This window comes from Schistocerca nitens, chromosome 1, assembly GCF_023898315.1.
Source record: "Schistocerca nitens isolate TAMUIC-IGC-003100 chromosome 1, iqSchNite1.1, whole genome shotgun sequence".
Taxonomy (NCBI): Eukaryota; Metazoa; Arthropoda; class Insecta; order Orthoptera; family Acrididae; genus Schistocerca; species Schistocerca nitens.
In genome coordinates this window covers 962,918,146-962,941,649 of record NC_064614.1, presented here as the reverse complement: position 1 = coordinate 962,941,649, position 23,504 = coordinate 962,918,146, and the positions used below count along the sequence as shown (strand labels likewise).

The following is a 23,504-nucleotide window of genomic DNA, read 5'->3' as shown; positions in this document are numbered from 1 at the left end:
CCATACCTGTTTAGCCATTTTGCACTGCATGTCGATCTCATTTTTGAGACGTTTGTATTCCTTTTGCCCTGATTAATTTACTGCATTTTTATATTTTCTCCTTTCATCAGTTAAATTCAATATCTCTTCTGGTACCCAAGGATTTCTACTAGCCCTCATCTTTTTACCTACTTGATCGTCTGCTGCCTTCACTATTTCATTTTTCAAAGCTACTCATTCTTCTTCTACTGTATTTACTTCCCCCATTCTTGTCAATCGTTCCTTAATGCTCTCTCTCTCTCTCTCTCTCTCTCTCTCTCTCTCTCTCTCTCTCTCTCTCTCTCTCTGAAACTCTCTGCAACCTCTGGTTTTCTCAGTTTATCCATGTCCCATCTCCTTAAATTCCTACCTTTTTGCAGTTTCTTCAGTATTAGTTTACAGTTCATAACCAATAAATTGTGGTCAGAGCCCACATCTGCCCCTGGAAATGTCTTACAATTTAAAACCTGGTTTCTGAATCTCTGTCTTACCATTATATAATGTATCTGAAACCTTCCAGTGTCTCCAGGCATCTTCCGTGTATAAAGCCTGCTTTCATGGTGCTTAAACCGAGTGTTGTCTATGATTAAGTTATGTTGTTGTTGTTGTTGTTGTTGTTGTGGTCTTCAGTCCTGAGACTGGTTTGATGCAGCTCTCCATGCTACTCTATCCTGTGCAAGCCTCTTCATCTCCCAGTACCTACTGCAACCTACATCCTTCTGAATCTGCTTAGTGTATTGATCTCTTGGTCTCCCTCTACGATTTTTACCCTCCACGCTGCCCTCCAGTGCTAAATTTGTGATCCCTTGATGCTTAAAAACATGTCCTACCGACCGATCCCTTCTTCTTGTCAAGTTGTGCCACAAACTTCTCTTCTCCCAAATCCTATTCAATACTTCCTCATTAGTTATGTGATCCACCCACCTTATCTTCAGCATTCTTCTGTAGCACCACATTTCGAAAGCTTCTATTCTCTTCTTGTCCAAACTGGTTATCGTCCATGTTTCACTTCCATACATGGCTACACTCCATACAAATACTTTCAGAAATGACTTCCTGACATTTAAATCTATACTCGATGTTAACAAATTTCTCTTCTTCAGAAAGGCTTTCCTTGCCATTGCCAGTCTACATTTTATATCCTCTCTATTCGACCATCATCAGTTATTTTACTCCCTAAATAGCAAAACTCCTTTACTACTTTAAGTGTCTCATTTCCTAATCTAATCCCCTCAGCATCACCCGATTTAATTCGACTACATTCCATTATCCTCGTTTTGCTTTTGTTGATGTTCATCTTATATCCTCCTTTCAAGACACTGTCCATTCCGTTCAACTGCTCTTCCAAGTCCTTTGCTGTCTCTGACAGAATTACAATGTCATCGGCGAACCTCAAAGTTTTTACTTCTACTCCATGAATTTTAATACCTACTCCGAATTTTTCCTTTGTTTCCTTTACTGCTTGCTCAATATACAGATTGAATAACATTGGAGAGAGGCTACAACCCTGTCTCACTCCTTTCCCAACCACTGCTTCCCTTTCATGCCCCTCGACTATTATAACTGCCATCTGGTTTCTGTACAAATTGTAAATAGCCTTTCGCTCCCTGTATTTTACCCCTGCCACCTTCAGAATTCAATTCAATTCAATTCAATTCAATTTTTATTATCACATAACATGCCTTATACAATCAAAGATTGTGACATAGGTGACTTGTCAGTTTTACACTATATATAACAATACTAAAAATAGACAATAAACTAATAATATACATGGTGTAACATCTTCAAAGAGGTATTTTAATTACAATTATAATGCATTGTTACCATTCATGAAATCTTCTACACTATAGTAACATTTATCTTTCAGATATTTTTCCAGGTCTCTTTTGGTACCTTTTACATTTGGGTCATCCATATCTTTCCATATTTTATTTACAAATTTCATGCCCATATAGTATGGGGTTTTTTCGTATGATTTTAAACGGTGGGTAGGTAACATGTAGCTCATTCTATGTCTAGTATCATATTGATGCAAGAAGAAGTTGCCCTCAAAAAGTTGTGGGTTTCTTTTCGTGAAAGTGAGAGTTTCATAGATGTATATGCTTGGAATGCTCATTAGATCCAGTTTTACAAATAAAGGTTTGCAGTGTTGCTTTGGTTTTGCTCCCACCATTGCTCGGATGATTCTTTTTTGTAGTCTAAAAGCTCTAAGTAAATTTGTTTTTTCAGACCCCCAGAAAATTATACTATACCTAATGACTGAAACAAAATATGCATTATATACAGTTTTTCTTACAGCTAAATCAGTAATACTATACAAGATATTCATAATATATACAAGGCTATTCAGTCGACCCAGTATGTTGTCCACATGGCGACTCCATAACAGGTTTTTATTGACTAACACACCAAGGAATTTGACACAGTCTGCAGTCTCTAATTTTTTGTCCATATACCTTATTTCACTTATAGACTGTGCAGATTGTTTTGTGGTAAAATGAACAATTTCTGTTTTTGTAAAATTTAATGTCAAGTTATTGTTTTTGACCCATGCCTCCACTTCCCCAAGTGTTCGTTCAATATGACGAATTAGGTCTACCTCATTTTTACAACAGACTACAGCTGTTGAGTCATCTGCATAGAGGATAGTATCAGACTGGACCTGACATGGCATATCATTAATATAATATAGAAAAAGCAGTGGCCCTAATATTGAGCCTTGTGGAACACCTAATTGAGTGTTTTTCCAGCCAGAGAGAAATTTCTTGCCGTTGATGTTAATAAGTACTCTTTGTTTTCTGTTTGCCAAGTATGATGACATCCAGCTAAGAGATTTGCCTTGAAAACCATAGCGTGCCAATTTTTGGAGAAGCAGGTCATGATTTACTGTGTCGAAGGCTTTGGACAGGTCACAAAAGATGCCTGACACACACATTCTATCATCAAGACATCTGCTGACTTTTGTGACTAATTCATTTATTGCATGGATTGTGCTGTGGCCTTTTCTGAAACCATATTGATTGCCTAAGATAATGCTGTTAGATGAATTGTGATTTTCAATCTGATCACATGCAGCTCTTTCAAATATTTTTGAGAAAATTGGTAACAGTGAGATTGGCCTATAGTTGCCCAATTCATCTTGTTTACCTTTTTTATGTATGGGCCGAACTTCTGCATATTTTAATCGATCGGGGAATCATCCCTCATCAAATGATTGGTTGATTATGAAAGAGAGTGGATATGCAATACTGTGACGGACTATTTTTATTATTTCAGTGGGGACCTCATCCCACCCTGCAGATTTTGAATTTTTTAGGGACATTATGATTTTGATGACATCTGAGATGGAAACATGAGAAAACTTAAAACATGTGCAATTGCTATCTGTCATATTGGGCTTTGTATTTGGTGGTGAACAGTCACCAAATTTGTTACAGTTTATGAAAAAGTCATTGAATGATTCACAAATGGCACTGGGTTCTGTAACAGCTCTACCATTTATCACTATTTTAGAAGGGCATTTTCTCTCTGCCTCACTGCCGACTTCACTTCTTATAACAGACCAAACAGCTTTTGATTTGTTTTTTGCATTTGAAATGAAGTCGTTATTTGTAGTACGTTTTGCTAGTTTAACTATTTTGTCAAATGTTTTTTTGTATGTGCTTACATACTTAAGAAATTGAGGGCTTCGATTTACTTTTGCCTCCATATGCAGTTTCCTCTTAGTAGCACTAGACACTCTAATTTCTTTTGTTACCCAGGATCTACTTTTTTGGGACCTGGTCCTCACTGTTACAAAAGGGAAGCATTCATTGAATATACCCAAGAATTCAGTTAAAAAGTTATTGTAATTGTCACTTGTGGAAGTGTGTTTGCTGACTGTCCACTTGGTTTGGCTTAGTTTTTTGCAAAATACTTCCACATTTTCTTGACTGAAATTCCTACATCTTTTTGTTGTGCAGACTGAATTTTGCTTTGGTAGTGATACAAATAGTGCTTTATGGTCTGATACTCCTAAATCTAGAAGAAACTTTTCTTTTACATAATAATTATAACTACTTACAATATTGTCAATACATGTTGCAGAGCTTGCTGTAATTCTTGTATACTGATCGAAATTGAGATTTAGCCCATTTGTGGCTACCAGGTTCTTTAAGTGTGAAGAAAATTTGTCATCAGTCCTTACATCCATGTTGAAGTCAGCACATATAACCACTTTCTTGTACAGTTTCTCACAAAGAGAGTATTCCAGTTAACATTGTCAAAAGCTTTCTCTAAGTCTACAAATGCTAGAAACTTAGGTTTGCCTTTTCTTAATCTTTCTTCTAAGATAAGTTGTAAGGTTAGTATTGCCTCACGTGTTCCAACATTTTTATGGAATCCAAACTGATCTTCCCCGAGGTCCGCTTCTACCAGTTTTTCCATTTGTCTGTAAAGAATTCGTGTTAGTATTTTGCAGCTGTGACTTATTAAACTGATAGTTCAGTAATTTTCACATCTGTCAACTCCTGCTTTCTTTGGTATTGGAATTATTATATTCTTCTTGAAGTCTGAGGGTATTTCGCCTGTCTCGTACATCTTGCTCATCAGATGGTAAGTTTTGTCATGACTGGCTCTCCCAAGGCCATCAGTAGTTCTAATGGAATGTTGTCTACTCCCGGGGCCTTGTTTTGACTCAGGTCTTTCAGTGCTCTGTCAAACTCTTCACGCAGTATCTTATCTCCCATTTCATCTTCATCTACATCCTCTTCGATTTCCATAATATTGTCCTCAAGTACATCACCCTTGTATAAACCCTCCATATACTCCTTCCACCTTTCTGCCTTCCCTTCTTTGCTTAGAACTGGGTTGCCATCTGAGCTCTTGATATTCATACAAGTGGTTCTCTTCTCTCCAAAGGTCTCTTTAATTTTCCTGTAGGCAGTATCTATCTTATCCTTAGTGAGACAAGCCTCTACATCCTTACATTTGTCCTCTAGCCATCCCTGCTTAGCCATTTTGCACTTCCTGTCGATCTCATTTTTGAGATGTTTGTATTCCTTTTTGCCTGCTTCATTTACTGCATTTTTATATTTTCTCCTTTCATCAATTAAATTCAATATTTCTTCTGTTACCCAAGGATTTCTATTAGCCCTCGTCTTTTTACCTACTTGATCCTCTGCTGCCTTCACTACTTCATCCCTCAGAGCTACCCATTCTTCTTCTACTGTATTTCTTTCCCCCATTCCTGTCAATTGTTCCCTTATGCTCTCCCTGAAACTCTCTACAACCTCTGGTTCTTTCAGTTTATCCAGGTCCCATTTCCTTAAATTCCCACCTTTTTGCAGTTTCTTCAGTTTCAATCTGCAGTTCATAACCAATAGATTGTGGTCAGAATACACATCTGCCCCTGGAAATGTCTTACAATTTAAAACCTGGTTCCTAAATCTCTGTCTTACCATAATATAATCTATCTGATACCTTTTAGTATCTCCAGGATTCTTCCAGGTATACAACCTTCTTTTATGATTCTTGAACCAAGTGTTAGCTATGATTAAGTTATGCTCTGTGCAAAATTCTACAAGGCGGCTTCCTCTTTCATTTCTTCCCCCCAATCCATATTCACCTACTATGTTCCCTTCTCTCCCTTTTCCTACTGACGAATTCCAGTCACCCATGACTATTAAATTTTCGTCTCCCTTCACTACCTGAATAATTTCTTTTATCTCGTCATACATTTCATCAATTTCTTCATCATCTGCAGAGCTAGTTGGCATATAAACTTGTACTACTGTAGTAGGCATGGGCTTTGTGTCTATCTTGGCCACAATAATGAGTTCACTATGCTGTTTGTAGTAGCTAACCCGCACTCCTATTTTTTTATTCATTATTAAACCTACTCCTGCATTACCCCTATTTGATTTTGTATTTAGAATTCTGTAATCACCTGACCAAAAGTCTTGTTCCTCCTGCCACCGAACTTCACTAATTCCCACTATATCTAACTTTAACCTATCCATTTCCCTTTTTAAATTTCCTAACCTACCTGCTTGATTAAGGTTCTGACATTCCATGCTCTGTTTCGTAGACTGCCAGTTTTGTTTCTCCTGATAACGACGTCCTCCTAAGTAGTCCCTGCGCGGAGATCCGAATGGGGGACTATTTTACCTCTGGAATATACATACATATACCATACAGTAAAGCTGCATTCCCTGGGGAAAAATTACGGCTATAGTTTCCCCTTGCTTTCAGGTGTTCACAGTACCAGCACAGCAAGGCCGTTTTGCGTACTGTTACAAGGCCAGATCAGTCAATCATCCAGACTGTTGCCCCTGCAACTACTGAAGAGGCTGCTGCCCCTCTTCAGGAATCACAAGTTTGTCTGGTTTCTCAACAGATACCCTCCATTGAGGTTGCACCTACTGTACAGCTGTCTGTATCACTGAGGCACGTAAGACCCCCAGCAATAGCAAGGTCGATGGTGCATGGGGGAAGGAAAACAGGTAGAGTTCAGAAAAGTCACACAGAACCCTGGGCCGGGGTAGACTTACCGGTAGGGATGAGTTGGAAAGACTGATTGTTGGGGACTGCACCAGACGAGATTTGAAAACTTAAGCTTCAAGGTGGAAGGTATGGTAAGACACAAGAAAGAGATTACTTCCAAAACATTTCTGAACTATAGCTCTTTTCCTAAACTTCACCAGTGCTTTTGTTTCACCCCTCTTGCCTCCCTTTCAGCTCTTCTGCCAGAAGGAGCTGCTGGCTCTGAAAGCTTGCAAACTTCAATATTTTTTATGTCTGTGTTCTCTTGCTACCACTTGATGAGGAGATTTTTTTTGTCTATCCAGAATACAGATTAAGTTTTAATATAGACCTGTATCTAAAAGTTGAAAAGATAATGGGTGTAATGAGAAAAAGGTGATTAAAATTCAATTGACTTACATGCAGGATGAATAATGACAGACTCACAAAACAAATCTTTGTCTTATGAAACAATTAAAAATCCAAGATAAAGTGGCTGACAAAAGTAGGAAGAAATCGAAGTGTAGACATTGATTAGGACGCTCTAAGAAACAGAACACTTTTTAAAGAAGCAATGTAAAAGGGTAGCTTTCAGAACACAAAAAAACAAGAACTGGAAAAAAGTAGCCGCAAGAAGAGAGGTAACAACATTCATGAATAATGAAAGAAATATTGGTCCAATGGAAACTAAAGATGAAAATGAAGTAGTAGAAACAATGTTCATTTATTGCACCCCTCCAAAAAGTTATTTGAAATAAAAGAAATAATCTTTTTATTTTTGAATACTAATTGCATAAAAATTCCAGTTTTCACACTAAATTAAATAGTGGTACAAAAATGTGAAACACCAAATAGAAAATAAAATACTTGTCTGTGAATTTGGGTAGTATTATCGACATATGTAATTTTTTCCTTTAACAATTAGGCATTTTGCATTTCTATATGAAATTGAAATTTATCGTCATGCAATTCGTAATTTGAAATAAAAATATTTTATTTTTATTGAAAATTGTGATCCAGTATTTGTTAATTAACATTTCTATTTGAAATTAATACTGGATTCAGATAATTAAAAAAAAAAGTTTCTTTTAGTGAACATCAAACTAGTGGAAGTTAGGTCAACATGTTCTGTACTCCACAGTATTCTAAAATCTTCAAAGGCAATTTTTTTGAGTTTGTGTGAGAAGTGTGTCATTACTGCTTTAGGAAATTGATGTCTGGATAATCACCATAGAATCATGTAAGTGTGGAGAAAGTTGAAGACTGTAAGATTCCCTTCTAAGTAATTTTTCCTTCTAGCATTATATTTGTAGATGTTCCACTCTTTTTGAATTGTGACGGATTGTTAACAACAAACATTGTAATGAAGTAAATGTGCTGTGGGTTCACTGTCAATATAACTGACTGTTAATGAAAGAAAGTCAATGTAAAGTAACTGTCCAGTTTATAGCTCTGTAAATTTTTTGGTCTCTGCAGATAATTAAATGAAAATTTTCCTAACTTTGATGTTACTTTTGAGAATATTGTCTGTGTTCCATATTCTATTTTCTATGTGGCTCACAATTTTATTCACTTTGGTTATTTGGATGTTAGTAATAAAAAGGAAAACATGTCAATTTAGTGTTGTTTACTGACCCTAGGTGATAAGTAATTAAAAAAAAGTTGTTATAATAAATTTTTTTGTACCTGCAGGCTGTGTCTTTTACTATCAGCTAGTGATATTTTGACTGATTACATTAGGATATATCAGAAGTCTGATAGAATTGATCTGCATAAATATTATTTCTAATTAAATGGGAAGTTCCTGCTGAAAACTTAACTTTGTGTTACTGCCGGTTACTGCCAGTCTAAGCAGTCTGATTTTTAGATTTTTGAGAATAATTTTGAAGCCTATTACTTATTTCTCTTTGATTTTCATATTTTTATTCTTAAATATGTCACTAGTTCCTGTACCACACAAAGGCACAGTTCTTCTTTTGTTAACACACACATGCTGTTATAAGACAGTATATTGTCTCTGGTACAGTGTTACACTTCCACAATTTACAGCTATTAGAAGTGTCAGGGCCTGCAGTATTGTTTAACATACAGCATTGACTCACTGTGAACTATGGAGTTAACTTGAGAACATTTTGAGAACAGTTGTTATTTTATGAGTTCAAAGTTGGGTTTCAATCAATAATTGCCTTGAGCAAATGGATTTGCAATTCTTATGTATTTCCTATGACCACGATCTTTGGTTAGTTAATCAAGATCAGACGTTAAAAGTAAAATTCGATTCATGCAACTAAGAATAACCACTATGTAAAAACCATGATCCATGGCCGGAGAATAATTTTTACAGTGTTCTTTGTACAGATTTGATTTTAGGCAGGTATGGTGTGTAACCAAGCAACAAAGGGGCCAGCATTATGGAGTATGATAGGAATAATTCCAGCGAGTAAAACTTTGTATTGGATATTGTAACTGGTGATGAAATGTCGCTATACCAGTGTTATCAACAAGTTTCTGTTGCCTTTTTTATGCTTCCTCAAAAATACTTTGTGGTTGTCTATAAACAACCTTTGTAGTACCATATTGTAGAGCCTCCATTAAATTATTTGCAGGGATGTACAATTGTACTGGTGCCCACACAAAATGATAGTACTTGCTGTACATGCAACAATTCTGTGTTGTCACATGCAACAGTTTTATGTAATCACATCATTGCTGTAAGAAGTAGGTTTGCAGTCATTTAATACATTACAGCCTTAATCTGCCTCCCCCTGTGAAACAGTCATAAGCTTCATAAAACATCAATCACTTGTATTTTTAAAGAAGTGCAGAAATTATGATTCTTTTTTATTTTTTGCTTATTCCACCAGCAGAATGAAGTGCATGGGATGCTTCATACACAATGGATGCTGGATACATTTTAAAGAAAGATTAAGTTCACACTCTGTTACTTTGCTGACAAGCTAGAATTCTGCTTTTCTCTTTTTCCTAATTTTTTATACTATTCTCAGTGTATTCCTTTATGAAGTCATACTCTTCCTTTTTCCTGTACCTTGTAATTGTTGCCTTTTTTCATATTGCCAAGAAGTAACATTTTGACAAATAACTCATGAATGTGATGTTTCCTGCTAATGATAATAGTCTTGAGAATACTTAACCTCTCATTTTTTCAGGTATTTTTCATTACAAGCCACTTGTCCTTTGGGATTTAGTGACAAAATAAGGTTTGAAATAGAGCAGAATATTTGCCGGGAGGATGGTCCACTACCTGACTGTTTTGAAAAACCTGTGAGAATTGTTCTCCATGTCCTTGAAAAGGTATTTATTTACTTATTGTATTTTTCACCCAATCAGTTCAGTAAGTTATAGGTAGGATACCATTTTGAATGCATAAAATTTTGAGAAATGTGTTATAGTTCTGAAAGTAATGTGCAGCAGCAAACAAAACATTAGGAAGTTCATATAATACTATAATTTTCAAGCTAGATGTTCCTTTTTGTAAGTTATATTGCAAATTGAAGGAAGATATAAATTGAAATTGGGGAAATAGGTATCAATAAGTAATTAGGCAGGAGTGCCATACAGTACTTCAATTAAGGTTTAATGTCCCCTCAGTGATGAGGTCATTAGAAATAGAGCATTAGCTTGAAGGAGACAAGGATGGGGAAGTAAATCAGTGGTGCCTTTTTAAAGGATGCATCCCAGCATCTGCCTTAATCAGTTTAGAGAAAACATGGTTAACGTCGCTTGGATGGCTGGACGATGATTTGGATTCTGCTCATGCTGAATGTAGTCCACAGTGCTATCAGCTGCACCACCTCACTTGGCAGTGCCAGTGCAGACAACTCATTTATCTTTTTCCTATGCTGGGCATTGATTTGTGTGCACAGCACTTACTGAGCTGTTTCACTGCTGTTATTAGCCGAAAGACTTGTACAATAGATTAAAAGGATTGGTACTGTTGTCCATCTGTAAAATGTTCTTTGCATTTATTCTCGTCTTGAAGCCAATAGTGAAAATTCGACCTATCAATCTTAAAACGGTGTGACAGTTTCTTATATTGTTGTAGAGAACTGGTTTCCTACATGGCGACTTAGAAATAATCAAGAGGTTCTGGCCTAAATAAGATTGCTGAGTATTCAACTGAAAAAGAATGGAATAAAGAAATACTAATACTTTGAAAGGAACTGTTGGACTGCAAGTTGTTGGAATAGAAGAATTGTTAGTGACATACACTGAGGGGACAAAAGTAGTGGGATACATCCTAATAGTATGTTGGACCTCCTTTTACCTGGCTTAGTGCAGTAACTTGATGTTTCATGGACTTATCATGTTGTTGGAAGTCCCCTGCAGAAATATTGAGCCATGCTGCCTCTGTAGCCATCTACAGTTGCAAAAGTTTGCTGGTGCAGGGTTTTTGAACAATCTGACCTCTTGATCATGTCCCATAAATATTCAATGGGATTCATGTCGGGTGATCTGGGTGGCTAAATCATTTGCTTATCTAGAATGTTCTTCACACCAACACAAACAGTTGTGGCCTGGTGACATAGTGCATTGTCATCCATAAAAGTTCCATCATTGTTTGGGAACATGAAGTCCATGAATGACTGCAAATGGTCTCCAAGTAGCTAAACATAACCATTTCCAGTCAATGATAAGCTGAATTGGACCATGTAACCACAGTCCACACGGTTATGGAGCCACCCTAGCGTGCACAGTGTCTTGTTGACAACCTGGGTCCATGCCTTCGAGGGATCTGCACCACACTCAAATCCTACCATCAGCTCTTGCCAACTGAATTTGGACCTCATCTGACCAGGCCACTGTTTTCCAGTTATCCTGAGTTCAACTGATATGGTCACGAGCCGTGGAGAGGCGCTGCACAATGTCATGCTGTTAGCAAAGGCGCTTGTCGGTCATATGCTGCCATAGCCTATTATTAATGCAAAATTTCTCCGTACTGATGTAATGGATACATTTGTCATAGATCCCACATTGATTTCTTGGTTATTTCATAATGTTTTGCTTGTCTGTTAGCACTTACAACTCTATTCAAACGCCGTTGCTCTTGGTCACTAAGTGAAGGCTGTCGACAACTGTGTTGTCCATGGTGAGAGGTAATGCACACTCTTGACACTGTGAATCTCGCAATATTGAATTCCCTAACAATTTTTGGAATGGAATGTCTCATGCATCTAGCTCTATTTGGCATTCAGAGTACGTTAATTCCCGTTGTGGAGCCATAATCTTGTCGGAACCTTATCACATGACTCACCTGAGTACAAATGACATCTCCATCAATGGTCTGTCTTTTTATACCTTGTGCACGCGATACTAGCATCATCTGTATATGTGCAAATTGTTATCCCAAGACTTTTGTTACCTCAGTGTTATAAATTGATGAAAAAATGGGATAGTGTAAATGTTGAAAGGAATAAATGGTGCTGAAGATTCAAATATGAAGTTTGTTTCTTAGGCACTTAACAATATGCAGAATATCTCATCACTCAGCAGAATGTAGATACTGATGATGACTTCTGACAAAATTTGATGAGGTTTGGATAAATATTGACATAATCAGCAGCAATATTGATGAAATTTGGAGAATGCTGACCCATAACTTTCTCTAGTTTCCTAGTAAGGATAGGTGGAGAATGAAAAAGATGTCATGCCCATATCTGCGAAATTAAGTTAACACATGGTAAATAAATTGGTCGTGCTGTTTGAAATGATTGATAGAGTTATTATTATTTCAGTATTCCTTTGAGGCTGCACAAGTTGCATGAAGGGTTGTGGATTGCTTCCATGTACCATGAAATCAACTTGTGTATGGATTAATGTAAGTGAACCAAATCTATGCCATGTGCAGACTATTATGTTGTCTGTATAACACATTTTATTTAACATGAGTCAAAAGTATACTGGAAGCACTGATAAAATGCATTCTGACACTGATAACCATAGAAGAGCCTAGTTATCAACAGAATAAGGAGTCGGGGATGTCAGTTTTTGTAGAGCACTGCAGTTAAGGTGATGGTGCATCTTGCATTTCTACTTGCAGAGAAGAAGGGTATTTGTGGCAGTCACAGTCCCACGACTGGTGGAGCTCAGTGACGATATTAACAGTGATACCATCTGTATCGAACATAGTTACAGCTCTCCTTCCTGGAGCCCTCAGATATACGAGGAGAAATGGCTGAGCTTATGTTGATTGGTGTGTAAATGCTGCAGTTGTTATTGGGGATATGGGTTATCTTGCCATTCAGAGGTGCTGTTGGTTCCAGATGTCTACATCACTCAAAGAGTGTGAGTGCCTGTAAGGAGACATGTGACCCAGAAGGTGGTGCTCATTGCAAGAGTCAATTCAACTGGCACTGGAGGTGGAGCGCAGTCAGTTTTGAAATATCTGACCTAGAACTTAAATTGTGCTGTTTTGATGGCACAGGCTGCAGCTGATCCTGGAATTATGGCCAGTTTGGTTTTAGTGGCACCTAAAATTTTGAAGTGCATAAGAAAGAAGGAATAGATGGCATTCCCTGGGTTGCCTGAACCTTTTGCTGGTAGCCGTAGTGGCAGTCAGACCAGAGTGCCCAGTATGTAGTGACTATGATGCAGGCGGGATGCAAATTAGGTTGATAGCATCAGGTGCTCTAGTGTGCAAGGTTGGAATCTGTGTAACAGCTCATCCAGACTCTTGCACCTACAAGGTATAGCCCCAGAAAACTGAGAAAAATAGTGAGCAGTCACCAGTGGAAGTGGTACTGGAGCTTAAAATGTTTGCTATACGTTCATTTGGGCCTGTCTTCTTTTACCTGGTGAACTATTTTGCACAGTGTCAGATCTCTGGTAGTTTCAGAAGTGCTTACAAGTGGAAGTACTTTGGGGAAGGAGTCAGTGATGACAAAAAATCACCATGCAAGTATAAATTATACATTCCTTGCTAATCAAAGATGGGGGTCAGCACCTGCAGGAAGTAGGGAAAGAATATCCATGTTGGTGTGGCAAGAATCAGATTTGTAGTGTATTTGATATTGGCATTTGAATATGTGTCACATAAATGATGACATGAGATTTCCACACTCCTAAACATCACTTGGTCCACTGCTTCTGATGTGATAGTGAAATGGAAACTTGTAGGGACATGTACAACACAAAAGCTTACAGGCCGACCTTGTCTGTTGACTGACAGAGACTGTCGACACTTGAAGAGGATCGTAATGTGCAATAGGCAAACATCTATCCAGACCATCGCACAGAAATTCCAAACTGCTTTGGGATCCACTGCAAGTACTATGGCAGTTAGGCGGGAGGTGAGAAAACTTGGATTTCATGGTCTAGCGGCTGCTCATAAGCCACACTTCACGCCGGTAAATGCCAAACGATGTCTCACTCAGTGTCAGGAGCGTAAACATTGGATGATTGAACAATGGGAAAACGTTTTGTGTAGTGATGAATCGCGGTACACAATGTGGCAAACCGATGGCAGTATGTGGGTACGGCGAATGCCTGGTGAACGTTATCTGCCAGTGTGTGTAGTGCCAACAGTAAAATTTGGAGGCAATGGTGTTATGATGCGGTTGTGTTTTTCATGGAGGGGCTTGCACCCGTTGTTGTTTCACATGGCACTGTTGAGCAGTTCAGGGATGGTGATCGCATCTTTCAACCCAATCGAGCACCAGTTCATAATGCAAGGCCTGTGGGGGAGTGGTCACATGAAAATAACACCCCTGCAATGGACTGTCCTGCATGGAGTCCTGACCTGAATCCTATAGAACACCTTTGGGATGTTTTGGAACGCCAACTTAGTGCCAGGCCTTACCGACCAACATCAATACCCTTTCTCAATGCAGCACTCTATGAAGAATGGGCTGCCGTTCCTCAAGAAAACTTCCAGCACCTGATTGAACATCTGCCTATGAGAGTGGAAGCTGTCATCAAGGCTAAGGGTGGGCCAACACCATACTGAATTCCACCATTACTGATGGAAGGTGCCACAATCTTGTAAGTCATTTTCAGCCAGGTGTCCAGATACTTTTGATCACATAGTGTATCACCTGAACTCTCCAATTATTTGGTACAACATAGAACAGATATCTGGGGAACTCTCTGAGCAATTAGAAAGGATCTACTGACTATGTTTGCAACCATAAAACTTAAAAAGGGAGAAAAAAGTAAAACTTAAAAAGGAAGAAATCAAAGCATTCCAGAGAGACAGTCATGGTCCTAAAAAGACAAAAAAATTGCTTTGAGTGCAGTACACAATCCTTCATCATGTATATTAGAAACAGAAGGGGTGACAAAATAAGTAAACCTCAATTGATATTCGACTAACCATACAATGAGCAGTATTGAAAGAGCTGATAGGGAACTTTATTATTCAAAGACCACATGGAAATAGTGGAAGAAATATTACAAGAAAATATGTTGGCATCTTATTGATAACTATAGTCACTGCATTTAGTGTACACCAAAAAAATTCAAACAACACAAAGAATGCGTTTTTGAAATTTAGAATGGAAGTAATTTCCAAGAAATACATACATGTGTGGTCATGGCACATACAAGGATATCCAAGTACAACAGGACTGATAGAAAGGCTGTTTCAGAAGAAATGTTGATAGGGAAAAAGATATGGAAAGAAACAAGAACCTGGTCTGAAGGTTACAAAGTGGGCTGTGTTGGAACCTTGCGTCTAGCTTTGCCACACTAAGAAATTTTTTTAATAATGTGTAATATTGAATACAATTTTCACATTCCCACATTATATAAGTCAAGAGGCAATTAAAACTCACTTCGGTTACATTCCTTTAATATTATCCTTGCAACTATTCTAATTGTTGAATAAAACTGCCTTGCAATTTTTTACAGAAAAATTGGAAAATCACATGTGGTTGGAGGGTTAAATGATATTTTGTTCAGTGTAAATGGAGCTGAAAAATAAGTGAAGTGTTACATAATTAAATTGTGCTAGTGTGTGAAATATTGTCAATTGAGTAGGCAGTAAAAAGAAAAAGAAACGGGAATGAATATCTTTAAAGAATTATACAGTACAGGGAAGGAAGGACAGGAATGAAAAATGGGGACTGTTTTCATAAACAATATCTTTCCACTCTGATAATAAGGTAGATTTTTTAGTAATGATAATTGATCTTTGCTTTTGGAAATTTGAAGATGTATATATATGGAATTCTCACATTTCCATAATCTAAGAATTGACAAGAGCTTTTTTATGTATTTATTTTATTAATACATTTTATTTACAATCTATTGGCATAGGAAAGAAAACGTATCATTAGCTATCTTTGTGATCAGCAATATCTTACCAGTTGAATGCAATGTAATAGCATGACAGTTGTTATTGCTGTAAAAGTGTCCTAGTTGTTAATTTATGATATCTGGGAAGCAGAAAATTGCATTATCATTATTTTTTCATATATGCATGTATCATATAATATTTTTGTACTTCAGTTTTTGTTCTTTCTGATAGATATTTTGCCACTTGTTTCAGTCTGCCAGTAATGTGTTCATTATTATGATAGTAGTAGTAATAGTTGTATGAATATTTTATTTTCATATCTGTATTGCATATCTCACTATTATTTTCCTCTTTGTTTTATAGAAACCATCTAACATCCAATGACAAATTGCATAATTGTGTGACAGTGACACGTCATAATTGGAATAAAAAATAAGTTAAATTATTCCTCCTCTCATGATTTTCTCCACAAAATTTAGCTATAAAGCTTTTTCCCATACTGCAACTTAAGGATTCTCCATTAGCTTAAATAGTAATATATGTGTATTTATATCATTTTTATTTATTATTTTGCCAACATGCACAGCTTTATCAAGCAAACTGCAGTATGACTCTAAGCTCACAGTGTTCAGGCATACATGGGTTAAGAACATGCTTATCAGATTCTGGTTGGTGACATACCACCTGACAATAAAGCTGTTTTTGTAGTTATCCAATAATATTGTTTTCCTTTCATGTACAATAACTAATCACACACATAATTTGTTTCAGAATTATCTTCAACCATTTCAGTCATCACAGCTGTTCTTTAACTACCTCTCAGAACTTATAAGCACTATCCAGTCTGGTTCATCACTTCTGTTGCGGAGTCGGAAATGTGGTAAGTGCCAGATGGTATATGTTAATGTAATTGGTTTATAAATGATGAGTAACCCAAGAGGAATATAAAAAAAAGATAAATAAGAAGTTAGATGAAGAACCCGATAAATTTTGTTTGTTTGTTACTGTATTATTTAAATTTTTATATTAATGTTTTATTCTGCTTAGTATATTTATTTTTACCTGACTTAAGAGTACCATTTTATTTATCTGTGCATTCCTGTCCATGTATTTGTCAACCCTCCCTCCCATCATGCTCACTGTTACAAACATTCTTAGTACGTTCTCTCTTTGTATTTTCAGGTTCAGAGTGCAGTAGTGAGTTGAGTCTGTCAGCCCAAAACACATTACTTGCCACAGAGGATAGTTCATCAACTCCACGCAGAATTGTTTGCAAACTGGATGACAGACAAATGAGCATTGACTCTAGACAACTGTATGATCCAGATTCTCTGTGGCGCAGAAAAAGACACAGGTAATTGTTTTTCTGGTTGATTATTTCGAACCTTATTTCAGTGAATGTGGTGATACTGTATTGTCCAAAGTATTTAAATTATTAACTATGACAATGGACTATTTGTTTATTTTCATGTAGAAGGGTAGCTTTCTATGAACTACACATACATCTTGATTTATATTATTGTGGATAGTATGGCAAATTTAAGTTACATCACTTCAAAAACTCGAATAAACAAGTTGGTTGATTTGCATGTTTCAGTAACTATTCAGCTAGTCTACTCTGAAAGTTTAAATAAAATGAATAATACTACAACAGAAATTGTGATATGAGAGTTGCATTTTACAAAAAATGTTAATATTGAACTTAACAGTGATATTAATAAAAATTAGGAAACTAATCAAATAAGCTCTGACACATCGTGAAAACTAAACATTTTGAGGAACATATTGAACCATTTGAAATCAATATGGGGTTAAGATAAATGGTGTCTTGTTCTTGTTGGTGTACAATTTATTACTGGAAAAAGTGATAATGAGATCACAAAGTTAAAGAAAAGGCAACAATTTTTGGTAGGTGTCTCTTTACTGCATAACATTTGCTGACAGCATTTCAGTCCTATCTAGTAACGGTCAGCAATCAAAACTTACCACAAATTCACTGAAATCACAGCAAAAACCACATGCTAAATTTCATAGAAAGAGATTAGAGGTCTGTTCAAAAAATTTCGGAACATTCATAATTTACACCAATGGTGCATTAGAGTGAAATGGGGTTGGCATCCTTGCACACACCTGTGTTTATTGTGTAACTGCCAGAAGTTTCATTGTTGTATGTGTAGTAGCTATTGTTCAGTGCTGTATTGAGTAGAACATTGTCATACGATTTGCAAATTTAAAGGTGACAGAGTTGGAGGAGCAATGCGTCTGCATTAAATTTTGTGTGAAAGTAAAGAAAACATTTAAAGAGACACACTAAACGCTGCAGGAAGCCTATGGTGATGAGTGCCCAATCCGTATGTGGTTTTATGAGTAGTTCACACAGTTTAAAAATGGCTGGGCTGAAGTTAAAGGTGACCCTCATTTAGGACACCCTTCGAGGTCTATCAATGACACTCATGTCAGGAATGTCAATGAAATTGTGTGTGCCAGACAAAGACTGACTGTCCGAGAGACTGCAAAGCAATGTAACATTTCAGTTGGATCATGTTGTGAAATACTGACACAGCACCTGGGAATGCATCATGTTGCCGCCAAGTTCGTTTCACAGCTCATCGGCCAAGACCAGAAAGACCTTCGCCTTGCAATTTGTGAAGAGCTTTTGGATCACGCAAATGAGGTGTTCCTTGGGAGAATCACAACTGGTGATGAAACATGGTTCTATGTTATGATGTTGAGACCAAAGTTCAATCTTCACAACAGATTGGGAAAGGTTCTCCAAGACCAAAAAAATCTCGTCAGGTCAGGTGAGATGTCAAAGCCATGCTGATAGTTTTCTTTGACTTTGAAGGATTAGTTCATCATGAATTCATGCCACAGTGAGAGACTGTTAATTGATGGTGCTATTGTCGCCTGTGAGAGAATGTGAGAAAGAGATGGCCTGAAATGTGGTGAGACAATTTAAGGCTCTTGCATCACAAAAATGCACCCTCACATTCATCCCTGTTAGTGCATGACTATTGCACAAAGAACAAAATCACTGTGCTCCCTCATCCTCATCGTTCTCCAGACCTGGGCCCTGCAGACCTTTTTATTTATTTATTTATTTTTATTTCCAAAGTTGAAAACCCTGTTGGAAGGATGAAGATTTGCAACGATAGATGAAATAAAAGGATATTCGCACACTGCACTTCACACAGTCTAGCAAGAGGTGTCACACAGTCTAGCAAGAGGTGTGAAGTGGAAATGACATTGGGAATGGTGTATCAATTGTGGAAGAGAATATTTCAAAGGCCACCATGCACAATAAGTAAAAGGTGAGTGTAGAAAAATTTTGTGGACAATATTCCAGAATTTTTTGAACAGACCTTGTATATGGAAGAGGTCATACCAGATCAATTCAATCAACAATAACCTTGAAATTGAGTGCCCTAAACTAAGCTCAACCAAACATTCTAGTAATCATATTTGAGAATGTCTCCCAAGTGTGGTGTACAAGTATTGGATGAAATTATTGACCCAGTGGGATTAAACTAACAAATTAATAAAGAACAAATTACAGACCAACAAATAGCATATGATATCATCTGCAGACTAAATAAAAAATCTATAGTGCCAAGGTGGGGTGGCTTGAGTGTCTCCGTGATATAGATAGCTGTATTGTAGGTGCAGCCACAATAGAATTGTATATGTGGAGATGGTAGACAAACACATGGTTCATGAAGAGGGGCAGCAACCTTTACATTAGTTGCAGGGGCAACAGTGTGTGATTGACTGATCTGGCCTTGTAACATTAACCAACATGGCTTCTGTGAATGGCTGAAATAAGAGGAAACCACAACTATTATCCCCCCCCCCCCCCCCCAATTTGGATCTCAGGGCAGTGACTGCTAGGAGGATATCATCATCAAGAAAAACAAAACTAGCATTCTACAGATTCAAGTGTGGAATGTTAGATCCCTTAACCAGGAAGATTGGTTAGAGAATTTAAAAAGGGAAATGGGTAAGTTGAAGTTAGGTGTAGTGGAAGTTAGTGAAGTGTGGTGGCAAGATGAGCAGAACATTTAGTCAGGTGAGAACAGGGTTGTAAATATAAAATCAAACAGATCTAATACAATATATAAAAATAAATAGTTTTTTGTGTGTTAATCTTATAGTCATTCCTGTACCATTCATCTAATTTTGATGAAACTTTCATAAATTGTTGTGTGCACAGCTGTAAAGGTTTCTGAATATCAGTATATTTATAAAAATCAATGTATCTACATACATACATTCCACATATCTTTCTAAACCACTAGATCAATGGGGTGGGGATAGGGGTGAAAAGATGTGACTTGTATCATAACTTAGAAATATCTGGAGCAGTTTCCTCCAAATACATGATCCACTATACATGTTACTTTTACAACAGTACTGATGGGTGGGTGGTGGGGTGGGCTAGGGTGACATGTAAAATTATGCAATAATAACCAATATAGTGTAGAATTGATAGTTTTAACTGTAGACAGGCCCATTGATGATGTTTCACCTGCAGGCGAGCACGCAAGCGTGTGTGTGTGTGTGTGTGTGTGTGTGTGTGTGTGTGTGTGTGTGTGTGTGTGTGTTTCTACTAAACTTGTCACATCACTTGCCATTTTTAAAAACATTACTGTAACAGTAAGATACGCGTGCACCCTAATGGCAGAGGATGGGAGTGAAAAGTTGCAAGAATCATAACTCAAGGATACCGGAATCAATTTCAACCAAATTTGGTATAAACATGACTCATTTTTATAAAAGGAGTGGGGGGGTTTAAATACCCCTACTACCCCTACTACCCATAGGGTTGGGGTGGGGATGAGAAGTGACATGTAAAAATGTTATAAAATGATCTCTTAGTATTTCTTTCCGGTATTTATTTGAATTCGATTGTTATAAAAATATGGAGCACAATTCGTCTTTTATTTATGCTGTTTATTGTGTGAACCAGGTTGCGAGAATGAAAACACTGCAGCGAACCTATAATTTTCTCAGTGCGTTTCGAGACTGAAGATCATGCCACATGGCTGAATAGCACTGATAAATTTAACTTCTGCTCTGGAATCAAATGGTATAAAACACCAGAGAATTAACATATTCATACAAAATATACATACCTGCATGGAGCCACTGATAAAAAGAATTCAGTTAACCTGTTGTTTAAAGCATAGTGAATGCATTATCGTAGCCAAGATAGATACAAACCAACGCCCACAACAACAGTATAAATTTACATGCCATCTAGCTCCACAGATGATAGAGAGACTGAAAGAATCTATAATGACATTAAATAAATAGTTCAGATAGTTAAGGGTGAAGAAAATTTAATTCTGATAGGAGACTGGAATTTGATAGAAGGAAATGGAAGGGCAAAAAATAGAAGGAGAGCGTGGAATAGGGGAAAGGAATGAAGAGGTGTTCACTTGCTAGAATTTTGCACAGTTCATAATTTAGTCATGGCTGACATTTGGTTTAAGAATTATCTAAGAAGGTTGTATATGCAGGAGAAACCTAGAGGCACTGGAAGGCTTCGGATTGTTTATATGATGGTAAAATGGAGATTTCAAAACCAGATTTTAAACTGTAAGACATTGCCAGTTGTGGACTCTGACCACAATTTATTGGTTATGAACTGTAGAAAAAACCTGAATAAATTGCAAAAATGTAGGAAGTTAAGGAGATGGGACATGGGTAAATTAAAAGAACCAGAGATTATTGAGAGTTTCAGAAGGAGAATTGGGCAACATTTACCTTGAACAGGGGAAAGTAATACAGTAGAAGAGTAACGGGTAGCTTTGAGAGGTGAAATAATGAAGGCAGCAGGTGATAAAATAGAGAAAAGAGAAAATACAAAAACACAGCAAATGAAACAAGAGAAAGGGAATACAGACATATAAAAATGAAGTTGGCAAAAAGTGCAAAATGGCTAAGCAGGAATGGCTAGGTCAAGGCCGTAGAAACATTTATAATTTTGGGAAAAGATAGATACCGCGTATAGGAAGATGAAAGAGACTTTTGGAGAAAAGAGAACCAACTGTATGAATATCAAAACCTCAGATGACAAGGCAGTACTAAGCCAAGAACAGAAAGCTGAAAGGTGGGAGTACTATACAGGGTGTTGACTAATATGTGGAAAACCTCTGGGACTTTAAAAACAAACCAGAAATTTGGTATATACAGTATAACCACACTTTCACATTCCTAGAATTAATGTTTATCTGCCATTTACGACTTTTTTTTATAGGTCCCATCAAACTTCCTATGCCTACAATGTTAATTTGCACCTGATTTTGCATTAACATATTTATAATTTTCCTGTGATTGACACATGACAAAAAAAAGTTTTTGGGGAAAAAATGACTCTGGCATGATGTTGGCCATTCAATAGTGTTTACAAATATTACATGGTTAAGTTTCTCGACACCAGGGCACTCTACTCAACGGATTTGAACCGGTAAACACACGAAAGTTTGAACAATTCGTGTCGTATCTCCCACTGCTGCCAAGCTCTACTTGGCATAGTGGCTGATGAGAGTAACGAAGTTTGTTCAGATGAAGGTATCATGACCAATCACAACCATTTCTAAACTGTCTCTACTGTGCAAATGCAGTTTCGTGATTGTTGTGATCATCATGACATCTTTGTTGAACCATATTTAGCATGTTTTGGCATATGGCCATTTGGAGCACTAGTTGACACTCATTCACTTTGCGTTTCTCAAATGTTTTTAGTATAAAATAGACACAGCGCCAGTTACATATTTTTATTCATGCTGGGCGAAATGTGTTTCGAGAATTTATTCTCATTGTCAAGTGCATTATTTATGTATGTATTTTTTGTGAAGTTACACAATCAATGTGAGTGATAATTTGTGTGTGCGTGCGTGCGCGCGTGCGTGCATGTGGTTTTCTACATAACTGATGAGGCACAGTACCTGATAACCTCAAAAAGATATTTACAGAGCAAAAGACGTAGAGTAACACATATTTAAACACCACACAAAATACTTACTCACATATTTGCACTTGACAATGAGCAAAATTCTCAAAACGCATCACGCTAAACATGAAAAAAATATGTAACTAGTGCAGTATTTCATTATTTATGTAATGAATGACAGTTCCAGGCTTTCAAAAACATTGATTATGACACGTAACATTGAGTCAAATGTTCCTACTTCCCAGACAGTTATCAGTTGCAGTTACATCAGTGGTTTTTATTAGATAATAAACCATCATTAGATAATAAACAAGTCCCTGACAGGTCTTTTGATGTCTGTTATGTACATATGTAATACATAAAGTGCAAGTGTGGGTATCCTGTATGTAACTTTTAGAGCTTAAAACATGATTTCCCACATTTTACACTTTTTTTTTTTAAGTCCCTTTAAAGTGTAAATGCGGGCTTTCACTGTACGTATGGTCGATTTTTGACAGTATTGTGAAAAGGATAGATTGCTACTTGTCATGTAGTGGAGATGTTGAGTCGCAGATAGACACAACAAAAAGACAGTCAAACACATAAGCTTTCAGCCAAAAAGGCCTTCATCATAATAAGAAAACAACAAACACATAACCTTTCAGCTAAAAAGGCCTTCATCATAATTAGAAAACATATGGACTCTCTCTCTCTCTCTCTCTCTCTCTCATGCAAATGCAGCTCGAAGACACATGACCACAGTCTCTGGCTGCCAAAAGCTTTTGTGTTTGCAAT

General features: G+C 37.0%; 1 protein-coding gene across 5 annotated transcripts in view; it reads left to right on the top strand.

Moving 5' to 3' along the window:
* The window catches only part of LOC126194836 (A-kinase anchor protein 10, mitochondrial), a 156,323-nt gene that overhangs the window by 48,947 nt on the left and 83,872 nt on the right, over positions 1 to 23,504 (top strand). For all 5 annotated transcript variants that reach the window (XR_007538512.1, XR_007538510.1, XR_007538513.1 and 2 more), the window contains exons 6-8: positions 9,690 to 9,834; positions 16,547 to 16,655; positions 16,958 to 17,129. Coding sequence is in view for 2 of the 5 variants with exons in the window: in XM_049933175.1 (XP_049789132.1) it covers positions 9,690 to 9,834; positions 16,547 to 16,655; positions 16,958 to 17,129 (426 nt within the window). In the remaining 3 variants the exon portion in view is untranslated. The remainder of the gene's footprint in view (positions 1 to 9,689; positions 9,835 to 16,546; positions 16,656 to 16,957; positions 17,130 to 23,504) is intronic.